Source organism: Ursus maritimus, unplaced genomic scaffold (genome assembly GCF_017311325.1).
Source record: "Ursus maritimus isolate PB19 unplaced genomic scaffold, ASM1731132v1 scaffold_37, whole genome shotgun sequence".
Taxonomy (NCBI): domain Eukaryota; kingdom Metazoa; phylum Chordata; class Mammalia; order Carnivora; family Ursidae; genus Ursus; species Ursus maritimus.
In genome coordinates, this window is record NW_024426341.1 from 1,100,136 (window position 1) to 1,113,101 (window position 12,966).

General features: G+C 40.0%; 1 protein-coding gene and 1 pseudogene across 1 annotated transcript; one reads left to right on the forward strand and one right to left on the reverse strand.

Annotated features, from left to right (window-relative positions):
• The first annotated feature begins 2,301 nt into the window (after positions 1–2,301).
• On the forward strand, positions 2,302–3,335 carry LOC103682415 (annotated as a pseudogene).
• Positions 3,336–9,255: 5,920 nt separating this feature from the next.
• Positions 9,256–10,188, reverse strand: LOC103682416 (olfactory receptor 7A17-like). The gene has a single exon (XM_008712023.1). The coding sequence runs from the start codon at positions 10,186–10,188 to the stop codon at positions 9,256–9,258; it is 933 nt and encodes a 310-aa protein (XP_008710245.1).
• Positions 10,189–12,966: the final 2,778 nt, after the last annotated feature.

Consider the following 12,966-nt stretch of genomic DNA (forward strand, 5'->3'; position numbering starts at 1 on the left):
ACTGTTCTATTTTAATGTCTTGGCGAATTTTATTATTCGTCCATGTTGATTTTGTGAAATTACTGCTCCTGTAGATCCCGTTTCAGTTAGTTCTCTAAACTCCTTTCCATTTTATTGAATACGGTTGTACTGAAACTGCTCTCTTTAACCTGGTTTTATCTCCACTGTCCTTCTTTGTATTTCATAATGTCTCATTTTCTTGAATTTGTTTCCATATAAGTGCATATGCATCCACACCCATAAAGAAAAAGATGAACAGCACAGGTGAAGTCCCTGCTCCTTTGGTCCTTATGTCAGAGTGACAGACAAAAGTGCAGTGAGATAAATGTGAGCAAGAGATAATGTCCTCAGATAAGTCACATGAAGAGTATTCAGAGTAAGAAGATAGATTGCCATGGGGTGTCTAGGAATTTACAGTCTGGGGAGGCCTTTGCATGGTGGACAAGGAACAGAACCATGAGTAGTTGTGCTCATGGACTTGTGAACAAATTGCCTAAAATCCAAAGCCTGAGTTAATAAATAAACAAAAAAAGATGTCACATACAAAAGGTAATAAAGGGGCTCACCTCATCCTCTATTGGACCAAATAAAACCAACTGTCAAATAAATATGGAATAGGCACAGAAAAAACAAGTCTTCACCTATGTGGTAATAAAAATGCCCAGATTTTGTGAAGTGTTAGTTTATTCTTTTTATCATTTTTCTCTACTGTTGTTCAATCTGTAAGGTGTTTCACACTATAAAGATGTCAGTACTTTTGTCTTTTGGAGAATTTATTTTTGCTTTTTTATTATTTTTGATGATTATAAATGGGAGAAAACCAGGATTGGATGCCACGAGCACGGACGAAGCTGTCATTCCTCACAGTCTTTCAGGACAACTGAGGTTATTAGATCAGTTTACTCTTTAAAAAATTAATAATTAATTAATTAATTCATTCATTCATTCATTCATTCATTCATTCATTTAAAGAGACCCAGAAAGCAGGGGGAGGGGCAGAGGGAGAGGGAAAGAGAGAATCTCAAGCAGATTCTGCATTGAGCATAGACCTGGAGCCTAACAGGGGCCCCAGTCTCACAACCCTGATATCATGACCTGAGCCAAAATCAAATTTGGACATTTAACCAACTTAGCCACATAGCTGCCCCTAGATAATTTTAGTCTTTATGTCTTTCTCATTTCTCTCCGGCACTATCTTTGTTTACTGAACACAATTTTTTAAATACCTCAGTAGTTTGTGATGTAATGTTCAATGATTCATTAATTGTGTATAACACCCCATGCTCATCACATCACCTGCCCTCCTTAACTGAACAGAATATTTTATGTTCCTTTACACACAGGCCAGAAAGCAGCCATTCCAAAATGGAACCCCAAGATGATTTGTCCTTGGGAAGCTATGAATAGGAATTACTGGGTGCTATGTCTATATTCCTTATGGGAAAGGTAATATGTGTATGCATTCACATACTAAACAGTGTGTTGGAAAGGTGGGGGAGAGGTGAGAAGGACAAAGAAGTAACACACCAGGAAGACATGGTGTTCTATGTTTGTGAAGTGTGTGTGTGTGTGTGTGTGTGTGTGTGTGTGTGTGTGTACACATGGGCCCAGGAAACTTGATAAGTGAGAAGAGTCCTCGGAGCAGGGATACATGGGTGCTTCTATTACAAGGTGACCCTTATGATACAGAGGCCAAGCTCAACAGAGGATACTAAGGTGGGATGTTCAATTGACAGGACACTATTGAAACAAGATCATAAAGTGGAAGAGGTACATAGTGTGGATGAGGAAGTCCCGTGTCTTGAACTTTAAGCAGCTATGAAGCCACATGGTTCTGGAAAATTCACTGCCACCACCTCTCAACATTCTCCCTCTTGGCCATTCCCCTCAACACACTGGCTTCCTTCTGACCCTTGATTTTCTGACAGAAGCAGGGTCTAAGGGCCCTTGCACCAGCCGTCACCTCTGCCAGGAAGACCACCTATCTTCTACCCTCTCTTCCATGAGGCCTCTGTTCAAATGTCACCTTCTCAGCCAGTCTTGACAGAATACCCATCATAACACCCATCCACTCTCTCCCTTAACGTGCTTCTGTTTTCTTCATAGCATCTGTCTCCAACTTACAATTATTTAATCTTTATATATGCTTCTAACCTATCACCATCAGTGATTGTAGGACTTTCACTTTTCAGCAAACCTCTACTTTATGACTAGAATTTCTGAAACATGGTCAACATTCTATATATTCCTCAAATGTATGAAATAATTTCTTACTAAAACCGCGCCATACCTGACCTTTTGGGGAACATCTGATGTTGGGATGGAAATTGCTAAACAGATAGGACATGGGGATCCCTTCAAGTGCCCCAGATCAATTCACAAAATATTGAAATCAGTTTCATGACTGGAAAATACAAATTGTTGCATTTATACAATTTGAGCAATTACTATTTGTGTGAAAATTAATCATGTTATTTTCCTCTGTGTTGTTAGTCATCTCCACCACATGGACCCAGGAAACTATACAGGAATTTCAAATTTACAGCTTCTGGGATTTTCAGAGGAACCAGAACTGCAGCCCCTCCTATTCGGGCTTTTCCTCTCCATGTACCTGATCACTATGTTTGGAAACCTGCTCCTTATCCTGGCCGTCAGCTCTGACTCCCACCTCCACACCCCCATGTACTTCTTCCTGGCCAACCTGTCCTTTGTAGACATCTGTTTCACCTCCACCACCATCCCCAAGATGCTGCTGAACATCCAGACTCAGAGCAAAGTGATCAGTTATGCAGGCTGCATCACACAAATGTATTTTTTCATACTGTTTACAGGATTAGAAATCTTTCTCCTGACTGTGATGGCCTATGACCGATTTGTGGCCATCTGTTATCCCCTGAACTACATAGTCATCATGAACCCTTGGCTCTGTGGACTGCTGGTTCTGGTGTCCTGGATCCTGAGTGTCTTGGATTCCTTGTTACACACTTCCATGGTGTTGCAGCTGTCCTTCTGTACAGAGGTGGAAATTCCCCACTTCTTCTGTGAACTCAATCAGATGATACAACTTGCATGTTCTGATACTTTTCTTAATAACATGGTGATATATTTTGCAGCTATGTTACTGGTTGTTGGTCCTTTTGTTGGGATCCTTTACTCTTACTCTAAGATAGTTTCCTCCATCTTAAGGATCTCATCAGCTCAGGGCAAGTATAAAGCATTTTCCACCTGTGCATCTCACCTCTCCGTTGTCTCCTTATTTTATTGTACAGGCCTAGGAGTGTACCTTAGCTCTGCTGCTCCCCAGAGCTCCCACGCAAGTGCAGTGGCCTCAGTGATGTACACGGTGGTCACCCCCATGCTGAACCCCTTCATCTACAGCCTAAGGAACAAAGACATAAAGGAGGCTTTGATGAGATTCCCTGACATGTCAGATCTAAAAGGGCCAATCATCCTGGGGTTGAAGAAGTGCCCAGGATTCAAGAGCCCAAAGCCTGCGCCAAATATTGAGATACTTTGATTAGATTGTGGAAGTGGAACAGACCTCTTCTATATTTTTCTTGAATTTTTTTTAAAAAAATAGAAATATTTAAAAAAATTTTGGCCACTCTGTATAATTGATGTAACTAACTTTATTAAGCTTTATGATATCTCTGTTATCCGAGAGATTTTCCCTTTGTCATTTTGCTACTCTCTCAATGGCATTCCTACACTGGAATGTGAAATATTTGAAAATCCTCACTTATTCAAAGGACTACATGAATATGCTAAGAATAATTTCTTCTGAAATAAAATATACCATAGTGAGTATTTTTTCTCATCTTTGACTGAATACAATTCCTATGGAAAATCTACTCTTGGCCACGAGAGCTACTTATATAACTTTAAAACAGAAACCTTTGAAAGCCCTGTGCTTTACCCCTGTGAACATCATTGCTTTGTACATCACTGCCTTACTGCTCTCCCCGAGAATGCACTTCGACATACGGGAGGTTACAGCTGATCCTGGGGATTTTTCTACACATTAGGATCCTGTTGTTACACAGCTGTAACCATGTTGTTAACCATGCCTCCATTGTCACTGGCAAAAGAAATGATAATAAAATACATGTCTCTGAGTGGAACTACACAGAAAGACAAATATGGGAAAAATTGATTGACTTAATATGGCCTTAGAATCACACTTGACTTTAAAGGTGATGAAGCAAAATATTAAATCATACATTTATTCCTATGCAAAATATTTCTTTCTTAGGCATGTCATCTAATCATTGAATTATGGAATATCAGGGTCCATTTATGTATTCATTAACATGAAAGACTGGTGGCATGCTTGGGGTTTTAAATTATATTCAAATTTATATTTATATTTAAATTATATTTAAATATATTTATATTTATAAATATATTTATGTTTAAATTATATTTATATTAAACTATATTTATATTAAGTATATAAATATAAACTATATATAAAAATATATAAAATATATAAATATATAAATATAAACTATATAAAAAATATAAAAATATATAAATATATAAATGTATAAAATATATAAATATATAAATATAAACTATATATAAATATAAGCTATATTTATATCAAACTATATTTATATTTATTTTTTTTTTTAAGATTTATTTATTTATTGGACGGAGAGACAGCCAGCGAGAGGGGGAACACAAGCAGGGGGAGTGGGAGAGGAAGAAGCCGGCTCCCAGTGGAGAAGCCTGACGTGGGGCTCAATCCCAGGACCCTGGGATCATGCCCTGAGCCGAAGGCAGGTGCTCAACGACTGCGCTACCCAGGCACCCCTATATTTATATTTAAATTGTATTCTGGATTCTGACTGAAAATTCCAGTGATATATATATAAATACGATCCTTTCAATTTCTCTAAATGAAGTATCTCCCACTATTCAAAAATTTGCCATAAACACTAGAGGAGAGGAGCAATGGAAGAACAATATCAGTATCATCCATTATATGTGATCCTCATAACCACAGGATGACTCACCAGCAAGCTTGGATTCCTGTCCAGGGGTGATTCAGAGTCAGAAGTTTTTTTTTTGTTTTTTTTTTGTTTTTTTTTTTAAGATTTTATTTATTTATTTGACAGAGAGACACAGCCAGCGAGAGAGGGAACACAAGCAGGGGGAGTGGGAGACAAAGAAGCAGGCTCCCAGTGCAGGAGGCTGATGTGGGGCTCGATCCCAGGACTCTGGGATCATGACCTGAGCCGAAGGCAGACGCTTAATGACCGAGGCACCCAGGTGCCCCCAGAGTCAGAAGTTTTGTGCATACATGCATGTCCTTCCAATCTTTCCATGTGACCTCATAGGGGCCTCAGTGGAGTCATTTTTTAATATAGTTACAACAGATAAACTTGAAGAACAGTGTGATCATGAAAACTAATTTCAAGTATCAGAAGAAATGCCTAGATTTAAAAGAATCAGATTATTACAAATGCTATGAGATCTGCCTGATTTCGTTATTATGTCAGTTAGCTATTGCTGCATACAAACCATCTAAAATAAAATGGCTTAATGTAACATCTTTATTATTGAAGGGGATTGCAGGCTAGGGAGTGGTTCTGATCTCTGCAGTGCTCCTCATGAGTCCTTACTCAGGTGTGAATCTCTACTTTGCATTTCTAAGGCTCATCCTTGAGGTGTGTGGCTGTAGAGCTCTTCTGTCTTGAACCAATTTATGTCATTTTACTCCTTTTGTATATGTAGGCTCTTCTTCTAGTTACGAAAAATGATTTCAACAAAGGTTAATTGTTTTAATTTAATTTCACTATTTTAACGTCCCCCTGCTTTTTCACAGTTGGACGAGAGCTCTCCAACCCCGATAGGTGGGACTTAGCTACCTGTGCTCCAGATCTGACCCTGAGTCATGCACCCCTAGAATTTCTAAATTCTAATTAATCTACTGGAGTAAAATTACATGGGATACAGTGTACATATTTAAAGTGTATAACTTTAGGAATTGAAAGAGTCATTGAAAAACCATGAGAACACGTTGCCTGATTCCATTTCCATAGAGCTCCCAAAGATGCACAGTAAGCTCTTACTACTTCATTATGCAACTGTTAAGGTGTAATCCCTCCAGCCTTCGTTTTCTTCTGAAGGCAATGTGGAATCATAAACATAACTTCAAAGATGTTGTAAGGTTAGATGAAATGTGTGGAAACACTTTTTGGGTCCAAAGAATGTTCAAGACTGAGGGCTGTGTGTATGTAAATGTCTGTATATTCATATACATTTTAATTTCAAGAAAACACACTCACATGCATAGATGTACATTCAGCAGGCTCATAACCCTCATTATAACTCAATATAACCTACCTATTGTGTTGAAAGGAAGCTTGAGAGAAACTTGGAGGGTAAAGAAATTAAAAGAATGAACATTTGCTTTCACGTGAAATATTAAGAATGTAGAAATTTAGACAAAAAAATTAGAGAATAGGTGGCCTTATTGTACACAGTGTATCCGTTTTCCTATCTTAATGCCCAAAGGTCTCAAAGACAGAACCACATTGACCTTTATGCAAGGAGCACTCCTCTATACCAGCTAATAGGGCTGAATATCTCCAAACTGTTTTTTTAGATTTTTTCTTCTACTTAAGGTAGAAGGGCCTTTTCAACACAAAGGGCCATTACCCAAGGAAACTGAGTGAATTACCTGAGAGGCTTAAATTCAGATTCTTCGATGATAATTTTATTAGAGAAATGGCTTTGTCACTTTCCTATTGGTGCTATCACAGTTATCACACTGAGGGCTTAGAAGAAACAAATTTACGTTCTTCCAGTCCTGGATGTCAGAGCCAAAAACGAGTCTCATTGGGCTAAAAGCAAAAGGTTTCTGCAGGACACAGAGAGTGTAAATTCCTGCNATACATGATTCTGATCCACAGTTTATTCTCCACAAAGATGCATGTCCTTCCAAAGTCTTCTTGGTGCCAGAAAAGGATCTTCATTAGAGTCCCTCTTTTTGTTTAAGATTTGTTTATTTATTTGAGAGAGGGAGAGAGAGAGAGAAAGTGGGATGGGGCACAAGGAGAGGGAGAGAGAATCTCGAGAAGACTCCTAGCTGAGCTTGGGGCCCAAAGTCGGGCTTCATCCTATGAACCTGAGATCATGACCTAAGCCAAAGCCACGAGTTGGAAGCTCAACTGACTGAGCCACCCAGATGTGCCTACCAGAAATTTTTAAAAGTTATCTGAAATAAACTTGAATAACAGAATGATTATGAATGTTGCTGCGTAATAAGCCATCCTGAAAGCACATGGTTTGCTATAATGTCTATGGTATCAAGTGGAATTGTATGGTGATGAGTTGTATAATCTGTTGAGTAAGAGAAACCATTGCACACTGTTGGTGGGAATGCAAACTGGAGCAGCCAATGTGGAAAACAGAATAGAAGTTCCTCAAAAAACTGAAAATAGAAGTATCATATGGTCCAGTAATTACACTACTGGGCATTAACCCAAATAAAATGCATCTTCATGTTGACGGTCATCTCTGACACTGAGAACATGTGAGGTCACTCTATTTATTCTAATATGTCTTTCTGGGTAGACTCCACGGGACATATACGTTCACTAATCAGTGTTTGGCAGTAGCTGTGGTAGGTATTCTGGACACCTAGGAGAATAATAGAATAAACCAAGATTACTTATAAAATACAATATCTTTTAGGGGAAAAGGGTGAGAAGATGGATTAGCTCAGTGATGGGTATTAAGGAGGGCGTGTATTGCATGGAGCACTGGGTGTTATACACAAATAATGAATCATGGAACACTACATCAAAAACTAATGATGTATTGTATGGTGACTAATATAACATAATAAAATTTAAAAACAAATTAATTTTTTTAAATTAAGGAAAAAAAGCAAAAAAACCCACAGTATCATGGTAGTAGAGTGATTGCCAGAAATTAAGCTTTTGATTTCTAAGGCATCCATTTCAAGGACAACCATGCTGAATAAACACACTGTCAGGTGTGGGACACTATTATCACATAAGGTCTCAGGTGGCCCCAGCCATGAAGTACTCTTCAGAAAGCCCTGGGTAACCTCCATACTGTCATGAGTGACCCCACTTCCCCTCTCCATGGCAGAATTTCATTCTTATGTTTTAAAACTGTCACTGAAGAGTGAACCTAGTAAGCCTTAGCCACTCTGCTCATGGACCCCAACAAAAGCAGGGCTCCCAGTTGTGGCCTTTCTCGCTCCCTCTGAATCTCAGCCCCCTCTCTCCCAGACTGCTCTGCCTCTGTCTTCCAGGACCTGTGAATAGTAAACCTGGTTTTGTTAGAGTTCTCTGATGGTGCTGCTGAGGCCTGTCTTGCAGTCACAGTGAGAACCCAAAGGCTGGTGCAGCCACAGCAGAGGCTCTGGTCAGGGAAGCATCAGTGGGAATGTCCACAAGCACAGGGGCCCAGGGGAGTGGCCCAGCTTTCCAAGCCTGAGCATCCCTGTCAGGAGCCTGAGATGTAAACAGAATAAGGTTAGAGTCCACATCATCAGGAAGAGGAGTGAAGGTAGCGATGTGAAAAGATTGACAGACTCAAGGTGAAAACTGGTTTTGTATTTTCATCCACAATAAAGTTATGTGGAGGGCTTAGTGGCCAAGTGTAATTTCGTCCATATGAAGAATACAAGTCAGCAATATTCCTTTGGGAAATTGAGGGAAAATTTACCCGGCATGATATAAGTCATTTGAAATGAAAGTGGTTTTTAAAGATTTTATTTATTTACTGGGGAGAGATAGTGACAGAGAGCACAAGCAAGGAGGAGAGGGAGAAGCAGGCTCCCTGCTGACCAGGGAGCCCAACACTGGGCTCCCTCCCAAGACCCTGGGAGCATGACCTGAGCCAAAGGTGATGCTTAATCATCTGAGCCACCCAGGAGCCCTGAAATGAAAGTATTTTAAGAAATCCAACTTGCCCTTTGTAAGATAGAGAAATTCCCTGGTATTTGAGATCCAAGTTTGGGGAAAACACAGGGGACATATGAAAATGGAAAAAGAAGAAAACTGTTTATATCAGACAGAGCAGAAACTTAATAAAGTGAGTTACTTAAATGTATGGAGAAGTTGAATTATTCAAACAAATGGAAATTTCCATGAAATATGTGGAAGTAGCAAATTCTACTTCCACAGCCTGATCAAAGAATAGCAGGTCCAGGCCCTGAGGGTGTGAGCCCTGCAATCATGGGCACTTCTTCAGCCCCAGGACAATGGGCCCTCACATCACTGGAACCCCAACAATTCTTTTCAGAGCTCTCTTTATGTCTCTGTTCCTCAGGCTATAGATGAAAGGGTTCAGCATGGGCGTGACCACCGTGTACATCACCGAGGTCACTGCACTTGCGTGGGAGCTCTGGGGAGCAGCAGAGCTAAGGTACACTCCTAGGCCCGTACAATAAAATGAGGAGACAACCAAGAGGTGAGACGAACAGGTGGAAAATGCTTTATATTTGCCCTGAGCTGATGATATTCCACATATGGAGGAAATAATCTTAGAGTAAGAGTAAAGAATCCCAGCCAGGGAAGCACCACCCAACAATCCAGCTGCAAAATGCATCACCATGTCATTAAGGAAGTTTTCAGAACAGGCAAGTTGGACTACCTGATTGATTTCACAGAAAAAATGGGAGAGTCCCACCTCTCTACAGAAGGACAGCCACAATACCATTAAGCTTTGTAATAAGGAATTCAGGGCACTCATAATCCAGGACATCAGCACAAGCAGTGTACAGTAGGTGGGTTTCATCATGACCGTGTAGTGCAGGGGGTGACAGATGGCCACGAATCGGTCACAGGCCATCACAGCCAGAAGAAAGTTGTCCAATCCGATAAACAGTAGGAAAAAGTACATCTGTGTGATGCAGCCTTCATAAGTGATAACTTTGCTCTGAGTCTGGATGTTCCACAGCATCTTGGGGACGGTGGTGGAGGTGAAACAGATATCTACAAAGGACAGGTTGGCCAGGAAGAAGTACATGGGGGTGTGGAGGTGGGAGTCAGAGCTGACGGCCAGGATGAGGAGCAGGTTTCCAAACACAGTGATCAGGTACATGGAGAGGAAAAGCCCAAATATGAGGGGCTGCAGTTCTGGTTTCTCTGAAAATCCCAGAAGATAAAATTCAGAAATTTCTGTATCATTTCCTGGTTCCATGTGGTGGAGATGACTTTGGGAAAGAGGGAAATATCATGACTAATTTTCATACAATCTTGCATTACTCACAAATTTGAAATGGTACATTTTATATTTTGCAGTCCAGAAATTTATTTTAACATTTTATGTATGGATATGGTCCACTCTAGGGGATTACCCTATGTCATCTTATTGTTTGATTTTTCTTCCAACACTTCTTTTCCCTACGGGTCTTGAATTCTGAAGTTTTATTGAGAAACCCCCCTAAATTTCAGGAATATTAACTGGGTACTAACTGTGTTTTAGGCATTGTCTATGGAAGGAATATAGGATGCTAAAGAACAAAGGTCCCTACAATTCAATGATGGAGCAAATAATAAAATAATAAAATTAAGTAGCATTTCATATGGTGACAGTTAATGCATAGGATAGAGTAAATACAGCATGCTATTTTCATGGGTATTTAGGCCAATTCTGCAAACAAGATGACATTGGAACAAAACTCAAATTACAGAGGCAGGTAGATCAAGGTTATGAGGAAAGTGTGTGCCCAGCAGAGGGAATGGCCAGTGCAAAGGCCCTGAGGAAGGTACTTGTTTCCAATGTTCAAGTCAAAGAAGCAAAGTCAGTGCTGCAAGGGGAATGAGCCAGAGGGAGACTGAGGACAGATGCTGTCAGACATGCTGAGGAGGGAAGTGCCCTCTCTGCTACCTCTGAACCCTCAAGGCACAGGGACTTCCTTGTCCACACTGCCTCTCCCACTGCATTCATCATGTTGCAAAGGCATCCCCTGAATTGAACCATATCCCCTTCTTAGTGGTCTCTCTTGATCGAGTTCTGGCCCCTGTGTTGTGTCACCTTGGGATTTATGAGTCCTGGCATCCCATTGTGGGGACTGCTCACACTCTACAGTCACATACACGGAGGACACCATGGCCTCCTGGGTTGTGTTATTCCCCCGTCTTTCTCAGACCCACCATCCTGATTATGTTAGGAATGGATCCAATGCAAGTAGGCCAGATCAGTGATCTTTCCCCTACAAAATGCAGAAATGGCTCTCAGAAGTGCCAATTCTTAAGCCTCCCATGGAAAAATAAAGTGGGGCTCCCTATGGGGATGGCTATTTTCTTCACCATAAGCTCATATGATCCATGAGAGACTGTGAGGAAGAAAAATTTTCTTTTGTTTTGGCAACTTTCCACCCCTGATGGCCAGCAAAAATAATAAGAGAACAAAATAAGAGATCAGAAACACTCCCCAGCATACCATTCCATTTGACTGTAAAGGTATTATGCTATCCCATTTACAAGGACAGCCTGTTACACAGCAAGAGCTGACTGACACAATCACCCAAGTGAACAGACCTGAGGCAGTTAGAACGTGTGCTGTTTTTATTTGTGGCACAGGATCTGACATTAAGGAGAACAGTCATGATCATTCTGTGATTCAAATTCATTTCCAACGACTTTATGAACAAATGACTATAAGTGAGCTCCCTTGCAGGTCACTGGGAGAGTGTGAAGGACGTGCACGTTTGTGCAGAATGGGTGACCCTGAACCACACAAGCAGCAGGGCATCCGGGTGACCCTCAATCTCTTTCTTGACAAACCCTACGGACACACTCTACTCTTGTTTCCGATTTTTGTCCCATAGGTGTTGGCATCCCTACAATATACTCTATAAAATGGGAGACATGCCACAAACCCTATTTCCTTCCTTCACATGAATATCACTGAGGACATCAGTCACATTCACATTTATGTCATCCACTCTGCTTTCTCTATTTAGCATAAGATCCAAGGGAGCAGGGACCTCACCTCCTTCATTCACTTTCGCAGTTTCATAAAGGTGTGCATTTAGATAGAAACACATTTTTAGAAGATAGACTTTATAAAATAAAAAGAATAGCAGGGAAAAGAAAACCGGGATAAACACAGTGGATTCAAAACAACCTTATTAATCAAAATTGAATTTAAAAAGCTATCTTTAGCAAGAAAAGAGAAAATAACAATAAGCTCATCACATTAACTGAGGTCTCTAAATCAAAATGAAATGGGCAAAAACCTAAAAAAAAAGAAAAGAAAAAGAAAACATAAGTTGTTATTTATAATTTTATAATTATAAATGATTTCTAAAATAGTGCAGTAAGCAGCATCTAAAATTATAATTTTATCCTATATAAACATAAGTAGAGTCATCCATGCTTGTTAAAAAGATGTAAGTTGAATGCCAAAGAATGTGCTGCACAGGATGGCAGAAGATGAGTGCTAGTTCAGAAAATAGATCTAATCAGAAAAGGCAAAAGATAGCAGTAAGCAGCAGGCACAGGTGTGAAGTTAGAGGGCAACGCACACAAAAGAAAGTTTATTAGGACAATGCACATAAAAAGCAATAGGTGGGAGGACAAAATATGACTGACTGATAAATTTGACCGCTCAAATTTATAAACTCTCATACTACCTACCAACTAGATCTGTACATACACACAAGAATTAAACAGCAAGTCGCAAACTTGGCTTAAACATTTGTAATTATTTGTTGGAAAGAGTGCAATCAAACAGAAGAAAAAATGATTTGACAAGAACAACAAAGAAACAAAAACAAGAATTAGAACCCGCAGACCCCAGTACACAAAGCAAGAACTTGCACAGACAACTTGGGATAGAGAAAGTAAATGGCCAATAAACCCCAAAATATAATCTGCCTCCAGAGAGTGAAATAAGTGCAAACTAAAGCCCTTTAGCATACGCCTGAATGTGCAGTAAGTAAACCTTTTAAGAGAATACCTAATGTGAGAG